Here is an 18,929-nt window from a genome sequence, read left to right on the forward strand (position 1 = left end):
TGTTTGATTCATGGGACAGTGTCGCCGAGATAATGAAGAAAGTGAACTGGCAGACTCTTGAAGATAGATATAAACTATGCTGAGAAAGTCTGCTAATAAAATTTTAAAAACCGGCTTTTACTGATGACCTTAGGAATATACTACAACTGCCTACATATCACTCACCTAGGAATTATGAGGTTAAGATTAGAATAATTATAGCACCCACAGAGGCATTCAAACAACCATTCTTCCCGCAATACATACATAAATGGGATGGAAAGAAACCCTAATAACCGGTACAATGAGACGTACCATCTGCCATGCACTTCACGGTGGTTTGCAGAGTACAGATGCAGATGTAGATGTAGAGGTAGATGCTCTACAGTATGCCCTGATAGATCTGAGTGCCTTTTACACAGTAAGGACAGTTTGGTTTCTCCTACTAGATATTAGTTTCCCTGGACTCTGTAGATGGGAATTTGCTTTCCTGGAAATCCTTGAATCCCAATATCCTCCTGGACTTTGCCACCAAAACAGACAGCCCCCCCCCCCCCTCCTCTCCATTTTCATTATCATCATCTTTTCATTATACTATGTATATATTTCTTTCATATCACTGTTTTCTTTATTTTCTTTCTACTTGTACTGTTTCATCTTCCTTCAGGTTCCCTCTCCCCCCTCCCTTTCCCTCTCAATCTTAACTGCACTATGCACAATTTATTTCTCTTTATCTTAATATATTTTTCACTCATCATCTCTGAACCGAAGCTGACACAAAGTTAACAAATGTACTGTCTTTGAATACCTACACACTATGGTGCCTACTCCCCCCCCCCCCCTTTTCCTTTCAACTTTTGTGTCCCCTTGTCCCCAAAATAGGTAACAGTTATGAGTAAGATGGCGCTGGTAGAGCAGAGCAGCGACACTTCAGTCTCAGCTAAAAAGAAGTTTCATAACAACTAAATGCATAAAGAATGCAAAAAACGTGTGGTTAAAGGCATCTTCTGTGTGAAATGTAACTTCTGGTTTCACGAAAAGTGTGTGAATGTTAATCTCAAGTTCGTAAATGATGATATTAGGTAGTCATGTTGTAACTGTGTTAGTGATGAACATGTAGATTTTCTCAGCACTATAAATTCAAAAGACAAAATTATCAAGTTACTGAATAGTGAAATGGAGACTCTCAGAAAAGAAATTGTAATTTTGAAGCAAGAAAACACGAAATTATTAAATGAAAAACGTTTATGGATCCATGGCAACAGTGAATCAGTGAAGGAAAATGTCCAAAAAACAGTCAAACTCAAAGTGTTAAAAGCAATATACAAACTGAAAAAAGTGATGATAATGACAAAAATTGCATAGAAAGAAATACAAAATATGGTGAACCTAGAAATAAATATAAGTGGGTTGCAATAACTTAAAAAAACAAAGGAAAGGAAGCATCAAGAATGTGGCAAACAGGGCACCGGAAATGACTTCTTAATAATTGGAGACTCACTAATTAAAAATGTTGCAGTACCGAATACTAGAATTGATGTCCGCCTAGGGATAGGTATACATCAATTAAATAATCACCTCAAGAAAATGCAGACAATGAAACAAAATGCATTCCTGCCAGTACATCGCAATGAAAACTACAAAGGTGTATTCATCCACGTGGGGACGAACTCGCTGCAAAACAGTAGTGAGGAAGAGATGGTAAATGAAGCAAGAAATCTAATCTGGTCAGAAATCTAATCTGGTCAGCAAAAAACGTGTACCCAGCTTCAAAGTTAATTATTAGTAGTATCATGCACAGAAGATCAGTAACTGATAAATATAGAGACAGGATAAACAATCGCATCAGAGAGCAGTGCAACAGACTTGGTGCAGTTTTCATGGCTTCAAATAAATTTATCAGTGATAAACGTGTAGAACAAGATGGACTGCATCTACACAGGCTAGGGTCGGCAACATTCAGCAATACGTATAGTGACATATGTAAGATCATACTTAGTAAGGGAAAATATTATGCAGAGATGGGGGTGTAAAAATTGATAAGGAAGTTGAAACGAAAATACACAAACAACATTTCAAAACAGATGCTATTAGGAATATTCAAAAAAGTAACAATACACTCATAATGCCCTTGAACATAAATGGGTTAAGTTCACACTAAACAAGTGGCAGAGAAACAAAACTTAAGGACTTGCAAATCATTTTGTCAGAAATACCAAATATCAAAGTTGTATGCTTGAATGAACACTGATTTACAAAGGATAGTATCAAAAACTTAAATACCCTTGATAATTTTTATGTTGCCAGCAGCTTTTGTAGGAGTAATTTAACTCGAGGAGGATTGTGCATACTTGTGGAAAGATCAGTGGAATATTGAGCAAGACTCGATTTCGATTCCCTTAATGGAGAATGTATATTTGAAAGGTGCTGCGCAGAGTTAGAGCAAAACATTGTAATTTTATCTGTAAATACAATTCCAGGTGCAGAAATAACGAAATATTTTTTGTTGAAATTCCAGTGTCTACTGCAAAAACTTCAAAAAGAAACCAAGAAAAGAGTCATAATAACTGCTGGTTTCAACATAGATCTAGCCAGTGAAGCCCATAACTCTACAAAATCCACTGATATGATTCAAATATCGGGTTTCAACACAAATTTCACTGCTATTACTCGAGTAAACAAAATTTCTGCAACATGTATAGATGATATTTTAACCAATTACACTTATAATGAGGCAAATAGGTTTTGTTTGGATTTAGGACTTTCTGATCATTGTGCTCTGTTTATGGAGTTACCAAAAACAATAGAACCTTGCTTGAAAAAGACCTACATCAAACGTCAGTTCAGCAAAGAAAATATGAACTTATTCTACCACAGATTAAATAAGGTGGAGTGGGCTATAGATCATAGTATTTCATGCTCTGAAAATTTTGCTACTTTCTTGGAAAACTTCCTACACGTTTTTAATGAAACTTTCCCCCTCACTGTACATCATAAAAATGTAGGAAATAAAGTAAAGAGGGTTACTGAAGGAATAAAAATCTCGAGTGCAAGAAAAAGAGTGCTACATAGGGAACTAAAACGTAACGAAAGTCCTGATTTTGTTGTCTATGTAAAAAATATTTTTTAAAAAATGTTGTAAAGGCAGCCAAAGAAATGGCAAATAACAGATTTATATTGGACAGTGAAAACAAATCAAAGGCATCATGATCAGTGATCAAAGCTGAAACAGGTGCCACAGGAGAGGCCATGATATTTCTGAAATCAAGATAGAGGATAAAACTATTGTAAATCCTGCTCAAATTTCTGAAATATTTAATGAATTCTTTAAAGATTTAAACAAATCTAATGTTAATGTAGCAGAGTACCCAGACAAGGTAAATGTCTTCAACAGTGATCAATTTGACGGTGAATTTTTCAGTATATTTACCAAAACTACTGTAAAAGATATAGAAAATGTAGTACTATCACAAAAAAGTGGTGGTGGTTGTTGGGATGTTTAAGGGGGGATAAACAGCGAAGGTCATCAGTCCCCCACACAAAAAAGTAAAACATCATTAGGATGGGATGTTATACCAACAAAAGTGTTAAAAACAGTCTCTAAAATAATTGCACTGCCACTGATTACAATAATTAACCAGTCCCTTGAAGAAGGTTATTTTCCAAACACTGAAGCCACTATCCAAAAGAAGGGCACAAAAGAACATATGGGGAACTATCACCCAGTCTCTCTTCTTCCGTCACTATCAAAAAAATTTGAAAAGGTAGCCACCATACAAATTCAAAATTTAATAGAAAAAATTAAAATAATCTCAAAAAATCAGTCTGGATTTCAAAAATGCAAAACCACAGTCTGGAACCACAACACCCCAATTCAGTAGTTAACCTTTCCTCCAAACCTCTCTCCCAATCCGAAACCTCTGTCCTATCCAAAGGCCTCACCTTCAGCCCCACTCCCAGATTCAACCAAACAGCCCTCATCAAAGATTTACTGTCCTACACTCGTACTCTCTGCTGGAAATATCACTTTGCCACGAAAAAAAATGATCCTAATTGTAGTAACACTGTTCACGTTTACGTCGCACTTCACTTAGCGTAGACCGGGACTGTGTCCTAGGCATGCCCGATGTTGACTGACTGGGCACGGCCCATGCTGCTGGAGTTGTTGTTGTTGTTCTTGTTGTTACACCGGCAGAGGTCGCGTCCGAATTCTCGCGTGCCCTCTGGTGGACGGGACTCTACTTGCGGCAACTACCGCCCGTGACGCGCCGTGCCAATGTGCGCCTCCCGCGATCTTTCTGGTGGCTACTACACTCCTCCTCCTTCGGGGGGTGAAGCCACTGTGATCCACTGCATCGGAAGGTGGAGCGTCGGGCAGGAGCGATGACCTCCACATCCATTGGATCGCCGGAGTCGAGGGGATCTGCCAACCCTCGAGCTGGAACCTTCGAATACGGCTGGAAGTGACCCACACGAAGAGGCCCCCGTCATCCCACAACCGGAGCTCGGGACAGAACGGGTGACAAGCTGTCGAACTCCGGATCCCGTTCCACCTCGGGAGGGGCAAGACCCAGTGGTGGGGACGAAGGGGAAGGGACAACCACAGGTGAACTAGCCCCCTGAGAAACCGAACCTGCTAGGGGGGCCGGCTCTCGCTGGGGCATCTCGAATGATGGCGATGCTGGTGCTGGAGCTACGGGAGGCTGCCAAGGCTGAGAACCATCGCAGTGCGGCAGAGTCACAGCGGGGAGAGGAGGTAACGTCCCCTGTGAAACCAATACAGGTGCCGGCAACGGGGAAGCCGGTGTCCGAGAGGTCGGAGGGTGGGTGCCCGAACGTGGACGTAGCTGATTTTGGTGACGACGTACCACCCGATCCCCCGCCTGCAAGGTATAGAGCCGGCGGCCATTTCGGCACAGGACCACCGCCGGTATCCAACGTGGATTGCGAGCAAACCCACGGGCCCAGACCGACATACCCAGTGGAAAGCCAGGTACTTCGTTTTGTGAAGACTGGCGAGGACCAGGCCGGAGGAGGTGCAGCAGAGTCCTAGGTTGACGCCCATGGAGGAGCTCTGCGGGGCTGCGGTCGCCCATTGGTGTGGTCCGGTATGCCGTCAAGAAAAACGTCAAGGCTTCCTCTGCAGGAAATTCGATCACATACTTTTTCATCTGCGTCTTAAATGTGCGCACCATGCGCTCGGCTTCCCCATTCGATTGTGGATGGAAGGGGGGAGAGCAAACGTGCCGAATACCGAAGCGCCTACAAAAATCCTGGAAGGTCTGCGAAATAAACTGCAGTCCATTGTCTGAGACCAGGGTGATTGGCAGACCTTCCACAGAAAAGATTTTTGCTAGTGCCTGGATTGCAATTTCTGAAGTGGTTGAGGAACAGCGAACCACATATGGGAATCGGGAATAAGCATCAATGACAATGAGCCAAAAGCCATTGAGAAACGGGCCCGCAAAATCGATGTGAACACGTTCCCATGCATGTGTTGCCGGCGGCCATGAAGAGAACGCTGCCCTGGGAGATGCTTGTTGGCTCGCACACTGGGAACAGGCAGCCACCAAGTGCTCAATTTCTCTGTCAATACCGGGCCAGTACACATGTCTGCGAGCCAAGGTTTTAGTACGGGAAACACCCCAGTGCCCCGCATGTAATAACGTGAGGACCTCCCTTCGTAAACCTGCAGGAACAACCAAGCGAGGAGCTGTATCATCGGTAGCGAGAAGGAGAACTCCTTCCAAGACCGAGAGGCGGTCTCATAGAAGAAAATAATTACGAAGACGGTCCGAGGCCCGGCCTGGAGGGCGGGAGGACCACCCCTGCTGAATGAGGCGAACTACTTGCCGGAGAACCGGGTCAGCCGCCGTTTCCCTGGCGACTCTAGAACTAGTGATCGGAAAGCCATCAACTGCTTGGCGGGATGCCACATCCAAATGAAAACACATAATCTCCTCTTCATTGAACATAGGATCCGGGCCCACCGGAAGACGGGAAAGAGCGTCGGCGTTGGCATGCTGTCCTGTAGGGCGAAAATGAATGTCATAATGGTACTTAGAGAGGAACAAGGCCCAGCGCTGTAGTCTGTGGGCCGCCCTATCCGGAATCTGAGAGGCGGGGCCAAATAACGATATTAACGGCTTATGGTCAGTGATTAACTGAAACTTCGTGCCGTACAAGAAAGGGTGAAACTTGGTAACAGCGTAGACAATGGCCAAAGCCTCTTTTTCCACCTGGGAGTAATGGGCCTGCGTGGGACTAAGCGTTTTAGACGCAAACGCCAGTGGTTGCTCGGAACCGTCTGCGTTGCGATGGGCCAGGACCGCCCCCACCCCATACTGCGAAGCATCTGTAGCCAGGACCAACGGCTTACGGGGATCAAAAGTAGCCAAACAAGGGGCTGAAGTGAGGAGGCCCTTCAACGAGGTGAACGCTCGCTCGCATGCAGGCGACCAATCAAAAGGAACACCCTTGTGCAGAAGGCAGTACAGGGGGTGGGCTATAGTGGAAGCCCTGGGAATGAACCGGTGGTAATAGGCTATCTTGCCTAAAAAAGCTTGTAACTCTTTCAGCGAAGTGGGCCGAGGAAGGTTGACGATACCTTGGACCAAACTTCCTAGTGGCTGTATGCCATGCCGAGATATGGTGTAGCCCACATACTCAATGGACGGTTGGAAGAAGGTTGACTTATGCAGGTTGCAACGCAAGCCCACAGACCTGAATTTGAGAAAGAGGGTGCGAAGGTTGTGCAAGTGTTCCTTCGTGCTGCGGCCTGTGACAATTATGTCATCCAGGTAATTAATACAATGAGGGATTGTCGACGTGACATGCTCAAGATAACGCTGGAATATCGCCGGGGCACTGGATATTCCAAAAGCCAACCGCTGGTATTGGTAAAGGCCAAACGGGGTGTTGACAATCGCCAGCCATTTGGAGTCCTCATCAAGAGGTATCTGATGATAAGCCTCCGACAGATCGATTTTCGAAAAATATTGGCCACCTGCCACGGCGGAGAACAATTCATCGGCACGAGGCAAAGGATAGGTGTCCACCACCAATTGGGAATTAATGGTGGCCTTGAAATCGCCACAAAGACGTAAGTTTCCTGAGGGCTTCTTGACAATAACGAGGGGCAAAGCCCACTCACTGGAAGAAACGGGAAGAATGACCCCTAGGGCTGTCAGCCGGTCTAGCTCTTCCTTTACCTGAGGGCAGAGAGCCAAGGGGATCTGTCTCGCGCGTAGAAAACGCGGGCGAGCCGACGCCTTCAACGTTAAGTGAGCTTCAAAATCGGAAACACGCCCCAGGCCCTCCTCAAAAATATCTGGAAAGTCTGAGATCAAAGATTCCAATGAGTGATAGGGAACGTCTTCGGAGACCAACTGTATGGTGTCAGCAATAGAAAAACTGAAAGCTTGAAAGGCATCCAGGCCAAAAAGGTTAGCGGAGCTCGCATCACTGACAACAATAAAAGTAATAGGCCGAGTGACTGATTTGTAAGTCACGTCGGTAGTGAATTGACCCAGTAGGGGAATGAACTGTTTACCATAACCGCGTAGACGCCGGTAAACTGGCGCCAACGGGGGCGAACCAAGGTCGGAATAAGTTTGTGCATTCAACAACGAAACTGCCGCCCCCGTATCTACTTGCAGTTGTAACCGGCGCGACCGAACCGACACCTCGATAAAGAGTTTGTGGGCCGATGCATCGGGAGCCTGGCCCGATGAAACTTCCTGAATGTCAATGTCCATGTCCGCTGTACTTGCTTCCTTCGATGCCTTTGAGGCTGAGTGGCAAACTTTAGCAATGTGACCTTTTTTATTACATTTGCGACAAACGGCCCAACGCTGGGGGCACTCTGACCGATCGTGATGTATATAGCACGACGCACAGGACGGCAACAGGGACCGGCGGCCAGAATTCTGTTTACGCGCCGTGCGGGAGCGGCCGTAACGGCCGGATTGTACCGCTCGCACGTCGTCCACCCCGGACACAGTGGATGCGGCCGCGCCACCCTGAACCTCCGCGACGTTGCACCACGCTTCCAGCTGTTGACCTGCCGCGTGAGAGACTTCATACGATTGAACAATGGACAGAACTTCCTCGAGGGAAGGGTCTTCTAACTGCAGGGCCTGTTGCCGGACCTTCCTATCAGGGGCCGAACGAACAATGACGTCGCGTACCATAATGTGGGCATACGACTCTCGCGACTGCTCCGTGACAAAATGACACTTGCGACTAAGACCGTGCAGGGTAGCGGCCCACGCCCGGTAAGACTGATGGGGCTGTTTCTTGCATTGATAGAACTCGACCCTAGCCGCCACAACATGCGTGCGGCGGCGATAATATGAAGACAGCAACGAACACAATGCGTCAAAAGACAAGGACGAGGGTTCCTGCAACGGCGCTAGCTGCCGCAAAACTTGATACAGCGAGGGAGATATCCAAGACAAGAAGAGAGCACGACATACCTCCGCATCGGCAACATGAAACGCCTGGAAATGCTGCCGAAGGCGATGTTCATATGCGTCCCAATCCTCCGCCGTCTCGTCATACGGGGGAAAGGGAGGAGGGAACTGCACCGGAGCAAACGGCGTGGAGAGCAACGCCGGAAGCACTTGTTTCATGGTGGCCATGAGTTCCGTCTGCTGCGCAACCAAAACTCGCACCAAATCCTCCATGCCGTGGAGAAACTGCGAAACCGGAACAACGACGCAACACGCGAAAGAACGACCCTACTTGTCGCCAATTGTGTAGTAACACTGTTCACGTTTACGTCGCACTTCACTTAGCGTAGACCGGGACTGTGTCCTAGGCATGCCCAATGTTGACTGACTGGGCACGGCCCGTGCTGCTGGAGTTGTTGTTGTTGTTCTTGTTGTTACGCCGGCAGAGGTCGCGTCCGAATTCTCGCGTGCCCTCTGGTGGACGGGACTCTACTTGCGGCAACTACCGCCCGTGACGCGCCGTGCCAATGTGCGCCTCCCGCGATCTTTCTGGTGGCTACTACACTAATCCTACTCCTAATGATCCAACTCCCCAAGACACTATCCAAATTGAACCCTGCCTGGAACAGTTCCGTCCTCCATCACAGCGGGACCCACCTCCTCTTCCTCAAAATCACCCTCTCCAAACCTTCCAGGAATTTCTGACTTCCAGCCTTGCTTCTCAATCCTTCTTAAAAAAACCTTACTCCTACTCCCAACATCACCACTGCTGAAGCCCAAGCTATCCGTGACCTGAAGGCTGACCGATCCATCGTCATTCTTCCGGCGGACAAGGGTTCCACGACCGTGGTACTTGATCGTCGGGAGTATGTGGCTGAGGGACTGCGTCAGCTTTCAGACAACACCACATACAAAGTTTGCCAAGGTAATCCCATTCCTGATGTCCAGGCAGAGCTCCAAGGCATCCTCAGAACCTTAGGCCCCCTACAAAACCTTTCACCTGACTCCATCAACCTCCTGACCCCACCGACACCCCGAAACCCTACCTTCTACCTTCTTCCTAAAATTCACAAACCCAATCATCCTGGCCGCCCCATTGTAGCTGGTTACCAAGCCCCCACAGAACGTATCTCTGCCTACGTAGATCAACACCTTCAGCCCATTACATGCAGTCTCCCATCCTTCATCAAAGACACCAACCACTTTCTCGAATGCCTGGAATCCTTACCCAATCTATTGCCCCCGGAAACCATCCTTGTAACCATTGATGCCGCTTCCTTATACACAAATATTCCGCACGTCCAGGGCCTCGCTGCGATGGAGCACTTCCTTTCACGCCGATCACCTGCCAGCCTACCTAAAACCTCTTTCCTCATTACCTTAGCCAGCTTCATCCTGACCCACAACTTCTTCACTTTTGAAGGCCAGACATACCAACAATTAAAGGGAACAGCCATGGGTACCAGGATGGCCCCCTCGTACGCCAACCTATTCATGGGTCGCTTAGAGGAAGCCTTCTTGGTTACCCAAGCCTGCCAACCCAAAGTTTGGTACAGATTTATTGATGACATCTTCATGATCTGGACTCACAGTGAAGAAGAACTCCAGAATTTCCTCTCCAACCTCAACTCCTTTGGTTCCATCAGATTCACCTGGTCCTACTCCAAATCCCATGCCACTTTCCTTGATGTTGACCTCCACCTGTCCAATGGCCAGCTTCACACGTCCGTCCACATCAAACCCACCAACAAGCAACAGTACCTCCATTATGACAGCTGCCACCCATTCCACATCAAACGGTCCCTTCCCTACAGCCTAGGTCTTCGTGACAAACGAATCTGCTCCAGTCCGGAATCCCTGAACCATTACACCAACAACCTGAAAACAGCCTTCACATCCCACAACTACCCTCCCGACCTGGTACAGAAGCAAATAACCAGAGCCACTTCCTCATCCCCTCAAACCCAGAACCTCCCACAGAAGAACCACAAAAGTGCCCCACTTGTGACAGGATACTTTCTGGGACTGGATCAGACTCTGAATGTGGCTCTCCAGCAGGGATACGACTTCCTCAAATCCTGCCCTGAAATGAGATCCATCCTTCATGAAATCCTCCCCACTCCACCAAAAGTGTCTTTCCGCCGTCCACCTAACCTTCGTAACCTCTTAGTTCATCCCTATGAAATCCCCAAACCACCTTCCTTACCCTCTGGCTCCTACCCTTGTAACCGCCCCCGATGTAAAACCTGTACAATGCACCCTCCCACCACCACCTACTCCAGTCCTGTAACCCGGAAGGTGTACACGATCAAAGGCAGAGCCACATGTGAAAGCACCCACGTGATTTACCAACTGACCTGCCTACACTGTGAAGCTTTCTATGTGGGAATGACCAGCAACAAACTGTCCATTCGCATGAATGGACACAGGCAGACAGTGTTTGTTGGTAATGAGGATCACCCTGTGGCTAAACATGCCTTGGTGCACGGCCAGCACATCTTGGCACAGTGTTACACCGTCCGGGTTATCTGGATACTTCCCACTAACACCAACCTGTCAGAACTCCGGAGATGGGAACTTGCCCTTCAGTATATCCTCTCTTCTCGTTATCTGACAGGCCTCAACCTCTGCTAATTTCAAGTTGCCGCCGCTCATACCTCACCTGTCTTTCAATAACATCTTTGCCTCTTTACTTCCGCCTCAACTGACATCTCTGCCCAAACTCTTTGCCTTTACAAATGTCTGCTTGTGTCTGTGTATGTGTGGATGGATATGTGTGTGCGTGCGAGTGTGTACCTGTCCCTTTTTCCCCCTAAGGTAAGTCTTTCCACTCCTGGGATTGGAATGACTCCTTACCCTCTCCCTTAAAACCCACATCCTTTCGTCTTTCCCTCTCCTTCCCTCTTTCCTGACAAAGCAACCATTGGTTGCGAAAGCTAGAATTTTGTGTGTATGAATGTGTTTGTGTTTCTATCGACCTGCCAGCGCTTTCGTATGGTAAGTCACATCATCCTTGTTTTTAAATATACAAACCACAGTATCTGCTATAAATAATTTTGTTGACAAAATTAGCTCATTTCTAGACAACTAACTGCATGCCACAGGAATTTTTTGTGACCTATCAAAGGCATTTGATAGTGTGAATCACTCCTTGCTACTCTGTAAACTGGAAAAGTATGGAATTAGGGGCACAGTATTACAATGGTTTAAGTCCTATCCAACCAACCAAAGAGTGGCTATAACATCAGAGAGAGAAACTTATACTTCAAAATGTAAAACCATTTAAAATGGTGTACCCAAAGGTTCTGTCTTAGGTCCCATTCTGTTTTGTTTTACATAAACGATCTGCCACTTAATATTGGGTGTCACTCAGTTTTATTTGCAGATGACACATCTTTAGTCATTGAAAGCAACAGTACTGATCAAATTCCACAAACTGTATTAAATACTTAAGAAAAATTAGATACGTGGTTTGATTTAAATGGATTAAAATTAAACATGGAAAAGACTCAGTTAATGCAGTTTAAAACAAAACAAGCAAAATTAAATGATTTTCAGGTCAATCACAGAAACCAGGATTTGCAGGAAGCTAGCTGTGTGCAATTCCTAGGAATGCAACTAGATAAAAATCTATCATGGAGATCGCATATACAGTACCTTGCAAATAAATTAAATAGCCTAGCATTTGCAACGAAAATACTGTACAATGCTACCAGTATGGGAATAAGAAAAGTATTCTATCACAGCTACTTTGAGTCAGCAATAAGGTATGGAATTATATTTTGGGGTAGCTCAAACCATATGTGTCGAATACCAAAACTTCAGAAAACCATCATTAGAAATATGTTCAGTGTAAGGTGAAGAAAATCATGTCGCCTACTCCCAAAAAAATCTAAGTATATTAAGTGTTCCCTCACTATACATAAATGAGCTGATTATCTTTGTACACAGTAACCCTGATTTATTTGTAGCAAGTCATTTTCAATATGATTAGAACACCAGAAATCAAAATAATTTTATGACGCCCATCCACCATTTGAAACTTTATGCTCAAATTCCACATTATATGTGTATGAAAATTTATAATAAAGTGAAAGGAAGAAAACTGCTCAGCATAAATTTAGAAACACTGAAAAAATCCTTATATGAGAAACTAGTGCAGAAATGTTACTATTCAGTAGAAGAAATCATAAATGACAACCTGAAAATTTGAGCATGAGAGAGCAAGTACTTAGGACTGTTAATCTTAAAAGTCTGTTCCTTTTGAATAAAAATTATTAATTCCTTAATTAAGTAATTATTCAGTACTGAATATTATGTTACTGGTATTATAAGGAAAATTGTAAACCAGTTTTTGTGTTTTGACGAGTCTCCTGTACTTTAAGTCAATAGCTTGAAATGGTATGTTACAAGACAATAAACTTCTACTTCTACTCTCTCATACCGGGGTGTGAATGATCTGCCATTCCTTTTTAACCTTTTCCAATACAACACTCTCTCCTCACTGAAAAAGGAATTGTTAGTTCTGAAAGTTAGGATTGGGCTGTAACATTTACTTTTCTTTGCATCTATTGGCAGTATTAACATATTGCCTCCCGAAGGGTGAGTACTTGCAAGTGTGCACACATAACTCCCCCCCACCCCTGCAAACACACACATTTTAATAAGAGAGAATACACTCCTGGCTGACTGTAGTAGCAAGAAACAGCCATTGTTTGTTGTTCAAAGACCTAAAACATTGTTATCTGAATAACAAATTATGTCAAACATGAAAACGTAATGTAGGTATTTGAATTAAGAAAGGATACAGCAGGAAATACTGGGGCATCTCACACAAAAACAAAAAGAAGAAAAAATACCAAGAATATGTGTAAATCACAAAAGTGGAGGCCCAAAACCGCTGTCCAGCATATCTTGAGACTTACCAAGAATATATGTTTCTACAAGAATATAAAATGTGTTATTAAAATTAGTATTTATACAATTTTTTGCAGGAAAGACACAAATCACAAAAGTGGAGGCCCAAAACCGCTGTCCAGCATATCTCGAGACTTCCCTGACAGAGCTTCTGACATTTTACCCAGTGCTGTGAATACTGAAATATCAGTATCTCTGATGGTATGGATACTCTGGATGTTTGGCTCGTCTGGAATAGGAAACAATTGGGTGAAAACAAAAGCAATATTACTTACACCTATGAAATGAAACTATGAGGATACCAGAAAATTCAAGGCCATTTGCTAATATTTAAATGTATGAAATCTGAACAATGTCACACCACAGCAGTACCATTTACTGATTATTTATGAAGCCACAGAAGTCATTATTTTGAATCAGTATAAAACATACCAATATATGATCATTAGGATACGAATGGCATCAAGTGTTGACCTCAGGTGTCAAGATGCCACATTTACAGGCTGATGCAAATTTTGTAACATTATTATTTCATTAATCTGATCATTTAGAAGCTCAATTTATCATACTTGGACAGCTACTAATCGATACTTGAACATAAAACATAAACACTTCTCATTCTGTAACTCACGAATACCTTTCACAAGAAGTGAAGCCAGCTTTTTGTTAGTATTTATGTAATGAGCACATGTACATGTTAGGAACATTTTCCATCAAATAATCTTCATGATATAAGCAACGTTGTTATAAAGCATTGCTGACAAACTTATTTTACGACTTTCAATACTAAAAGCTAAAGGCCACGTAAAACTTTATGTTGCTATGTGAGAGGAATGAATTCATACATAATTCAGTCTGTATACACCAGCAAGTTTTTGACTGTAATCCATAAATTTTCTGTTTGTAATAGTGGATTATTAAAACAATATATAAGCAGTGGCGAATCAGCCATCAGGGTCTCAGTTTTCCTACAGTTTTTGTGAGCCAGTTTTGATACAGTTTTATAACCATATTATGCAATACATGTGTAATTCCGAAAGAGAAACCTGATGTCAATATGAATTTCTTGAAATTTCTCTTGGCTGTACCAAATCATTATCTACACTGTCAAGATCTCAGTATGTTGCAACAAATTTTGGTGGAGCAGACACAAATTCATTTACAGCCACTGCACTATCGAAGACTGCCCAGAAATGAAGTCGAGTACTCGCTATCAACTGTTATGCCCAGTTGCATTTCAAGTAGAATAATGGAAAAATTAGTAGAAGCCAAGCTTTGGAAACTTCAGTTCGTGTTCCACAGATATGTGGTCCAGTCACATTAATGTATCTCCACCTACAATAATCATTCTCACACGACTGATGGCAGCACTAGCAGTGGATGTACACAAGACTGAATTATGTATGAATTCATTCCTCTCACATTGCAACATAAAGTTTTACACGGTTTAGAGTAGTGGAGGGGATGCAGAAAACAGTGCAGTCTTTTGTGCAATACAGAAACGGAGTGATTTATATGATGTCCAAAAGAGAATGATCATTGACTTTTGGGCCAAAGCTAGAAGCATTTCCAAGATGGCTAAGTCTGTAAACTGTCTGCATGTCACCTTGGTTAAAGTACACTGGACATGACAAAATGGCACTATCCAAAGCCCACACTGAAGCAATTTTGGTATACCATGAGCCATTGATGACAGGGGTGAACGATGGCTACAGAGATGTGTACAGGCAAATAGATGCGCAACTGTTTAGCAACTGACCACCCAGATGAACCAAGGGGCTGCCAACCATGTATCATCAACAACTGTTCAGCGACTGTTGCTGTGTATGGGGCCCTGCAGCAGGTGCCTGGTTCATGCACCCAGGTTGATTGGTGTTCATCGGCAATAAAGGCTGAATTCGCACACCAATACTGCAAATGGATGTCTACTGAGTGGTGGAAAGTGGCCTTTTCAGATAAATCATATTTTATGCTCCACTGGACAGATGGCCATTGGTATGTATGGCATGAAACATTTGCAAGCAAACATCCTGCAATAGTTTTTGGAAAGGTCCAAGTTGTAGGTACAATGGATCAACACAAGTACGCTTATATCCTTGGGGACCATGTTCACATCTACATGCAGTTTATTTTTCCTCGGCATGATGGCATCTACCAGTAGGACAATGCAATATGTCACTCAGTTTGCAGTGTTTTGCATTGTTCGAAGAGCACTAGGATGAGTTTACTATTCTCCTCTGTCCACCAGATTCCATGGGTTTAAATCCAACTGATAATCTGTGGGACCACCTCAGACTGTTCGTGCCATGGATTCTCAACTGAGAAACTTAGTGCAGCTGGCCATGATACTAGATTTGGCATGGCTCCATATTCCTGTTGGTACCTTCCAGAACCTCATTGACTCTCTTCACACAGACCTCACAGTGGTCTGAACTGCAAAATATGGTTATTCAGGCTTTTGGCAGGTGATCACATTAATGTGACTGGACAGTGTATGTAGGAACATGTGAGGCAATATTGATCCTTGCTTATCTTGGAAGCAAATGAAACCACATGGCTATAGAGACCTTTTCAAGTCTCAAACATCTACGATGTATATATGCAGACTGAAGTGACTATTGAAAGTTTATACCGAGGCCAGGATTCGAATCTGAGCCTCCTGCTTGCTAGGCAGATGCCTGGAATAGCACCTCAGCACTGAACGTAATGGGGGATGCTGCCTGAAAATCAAGCGGGCTCAATACAAAGCGGGCTGAAGCATTAATGAGAATTTGTGTCAAGGAAGGAGGCATGCAAGGGTACTCTCTACAGTTGTGCATAGCCACTGTGCCCGAGTGGCATATGGTTAGTGCATCTGCCTGGTGAACAGGAGACCAATTTGTCACTACAGTCTGCATATATACAACATAGATCTTTGAGACTTGAAAAGGTCTCTGAACCATGTGGTTCCATTTGATTAAGGCACCTATGACTGAGTTTCAGGCAGGATCCACCATTTTATTTCAAGGAGAAGAAATAAAAACTTCAAAAATTTACAGGCAGCATTATAATTCTCAGTGACACCAAAAGATCTGAAAACACAGTTGAAAAGAATGGATAGTTTCTGGAAAATACATTAAAAGCTACACATCAACAACAGTAAAACAAGGCTAATGGAATGAAGCTGAAATAAATCAGGTGATGCTGAAGAGAATCAAATTAGAAATTGAGACACTAACAGGCTGGCAGTAGCAAGAAAAGAATTTATGAATAAGAGAAATTTGTTAACATCGAAAATAAATTTTGATGAAATGAAATCTTCTTTGTAGGTATTTGTCTAAAGTGTGGTGTTGTACAGAAATGTAACATCGACAATAAACAGTTGAAACAAGAAGAGAACAGAAGATTTTGAATGTGCTACAGAAGAATGTTGAAAATTAGGTGGGTAGACTGAAAAACTAATGAGGAAGTACGGAACTGAATTGGGGAAAAAGAGGGTTATGATGCAACTTGACTAAAAGGGGTTGGTTGGCAGGAAACATCATGAAGCACCATGGAACAATCCGTTTGGTAACGAATGGAAGAGTTTGTGGGATGCAGCAGAGATGAAGAGGCTTGTGAAGGGCAGAGCAGCATGAAGAACTGCATCAAACGGGTCATTGAAATGAATACCACAGCAACAGTCATTTGGCTGTGGGTGAAAGCAAGAAAGAATGGCTTCAATTGTTGTTCCCATCAGATGTGAAGTTTGTGCTGTATTTCAACTTTCTGTTGCAAAAGGATCTCCAGATGCTTAAATTAATCCTGAGTTGTGCCTGATTTATGGGCATACAGTAATGAGTGAAAGAAGAGTTAGACGCTGTTGTGAAGACTTTAAAAGTGCCCGTGAAGCTGTGCATGATGAAGAGCAGAGTGACAGGCCCAGTATCTAGACTGACGGAATAGTGCAATAAGTGGAGAAGCAAACAAAAAACTGTGTTCTGACTGACAAGTTCTGATTCATGATCTGATCAATGAATTTTCACTTGTTGGATGCACCATTATTTACACAATTATGAGGAAAAGCTCAAATGCAGCAAACTGTGTGCAAGATGGGTACTGAAAATGATTAACAACCAACACAATGTCATGGTACAGATGGAATAGTGTAATGCAGATGAAATACAGGACACAGTGATGCCTGAAGGCATATGGCTGGTGACACACCCAACCTGTTAACTTCTACCACTGCCGGTGGATAGCAAATGAACTTGGTGTGGACACACTTCAAATAGGTAGGCTCAATGGTCTACCAGCAGTGAAAAGTTTGGTGACAGAATGCAGCGAATGCTGTATATCAAATCCTCCATCAGGCAACTGCTGGCCATGATCATCTGGGTCCAAGGTTAACATTGCCAGGCTGCCCACCAAAGCTAGTGAAGACTTCACATACTCAACACTAGCTTTAGTACTAGCAGTCATTCCAGCCTGCAAGGATGCAGCAACAGCACCAGCTGATCACTACTGCAGTACTTGTCAGAGGGCAGCCCCATGGCAGGGTATGTTGCTTTCTGGCGTGACTGCTTCGAGTGACGAAATACAAAGACACATTGGATCAACACCAGGCTGCATCCACCAGACTAGGGCACGCACCTCTATTTGCTCCATCTCGGTGATAATATAGAGTTTTCACTATAATCTGTCAGTCTTGTTTCAGGTGACATGGAATCCTGACTCTCACTCGCTGAGTAAACATGAAATGCCTGAGCGGAAGCAACTACGCCATCATGACAAACTGAAGCAACTCTCTCTCTCTCTCTCCTCCAAATGACAGACTGTGGAATCTGTCCATCATAAAAAGGTTTGAAGAACATCCCAATATTACGAAAGGAAAGTTGCTACTCACTATATAGCGGAGATGCTAAGTCATAGATAGGCACAACAATGTGGCAATGTGGTTTCAGTTGCCTGAGACTGCAGTCGTGTGTGCAATTTGCGTTTGCGCGCGCGCGCGCATTTGTGTGTGTGTGTGTGTGTGTGTGTGTGTGTGTGTGTGTGTGTGTGTGTGTGTGTGTGTGTCTATTGTTGACAAAGGCCAACGGCTGAAAGTGTTAATGGTGAGAGTCTTTTTTTTTTTGTGCCTATCTGCGGCTTAGCATCTCAGCTATATGGTGAGTAGAAACTTTCCTTTTAATAATACTGTTACATTTCATCCTGGATTTCCCATTGTCTGATTTGAAGAATGTCCAGTGGATGATCACTGTTAGACCATTATTGACAAGCTGGATAGGATCCATTTTGTCACATTGCACTGGCGATAAGATTTGGAGATATCCTACACCAACAAGCATCGAAAGAACAGTCAATGAAATGGTAACATTTAACTTCGAAAAGAAAAAATAATTGAGCACCCTCCTTATTTGAGTTGAAAAATTATGGCTACCACTTTTTGGAATGAGAATGGCATTCATTTGCTTGATTTCATGGAATTTGTGTCGACAATTACAGCTAACACATACTAAGAAATGTACACCAAACTGATATGTGTCACCCAACATTGATGGTGTGGAAACTGGTGTCTGGGATAGTAGTACTCCATGACAAAGTTCATCCACACAGTTG

General features: G+C 43.8%; 1 protein-coding gene across 1 annotated transcript in view; it reads right to left on the minus strand.

Moving 5' to 3' along the window:
* Positions 1-13,369: 13,369 nt before the first annotated feature.
* The window catches only part of LOC126195202 (1,5-anhydro-D-fructose reductase-like), a 131,086-nt gene continuing 125,526 nt past the window's right edge, over positions 13,370-18,929 (minus strand). Inside the window, exon 8 of the mRNA XM_049933716.1 lies at positions 13,370-13,578. Coding sequence (XP_049789673.1) covers positions 13,536-13,578 — 43 coding nt within the window. The 3' untranslated portion in view covers positions 13,370-13,535. The remainder of the gene's footprint in view (positions 13,579-18,929) is intronic.

This window comes from Schistocerca nitens, chromosome 7, assembly GCF_023898315.1.
Source record: "Schistocerca nitens isolate TAMUIC-IGC-003100 chromosome 7, iqSchNite1.1, whole genome shotgun sequence".
NCBI lineage: Eukaryota > Metazoa > Arthropoda > Insecta > Orthoptera > Acrididae > Schistocerca > Schistocerca nitens.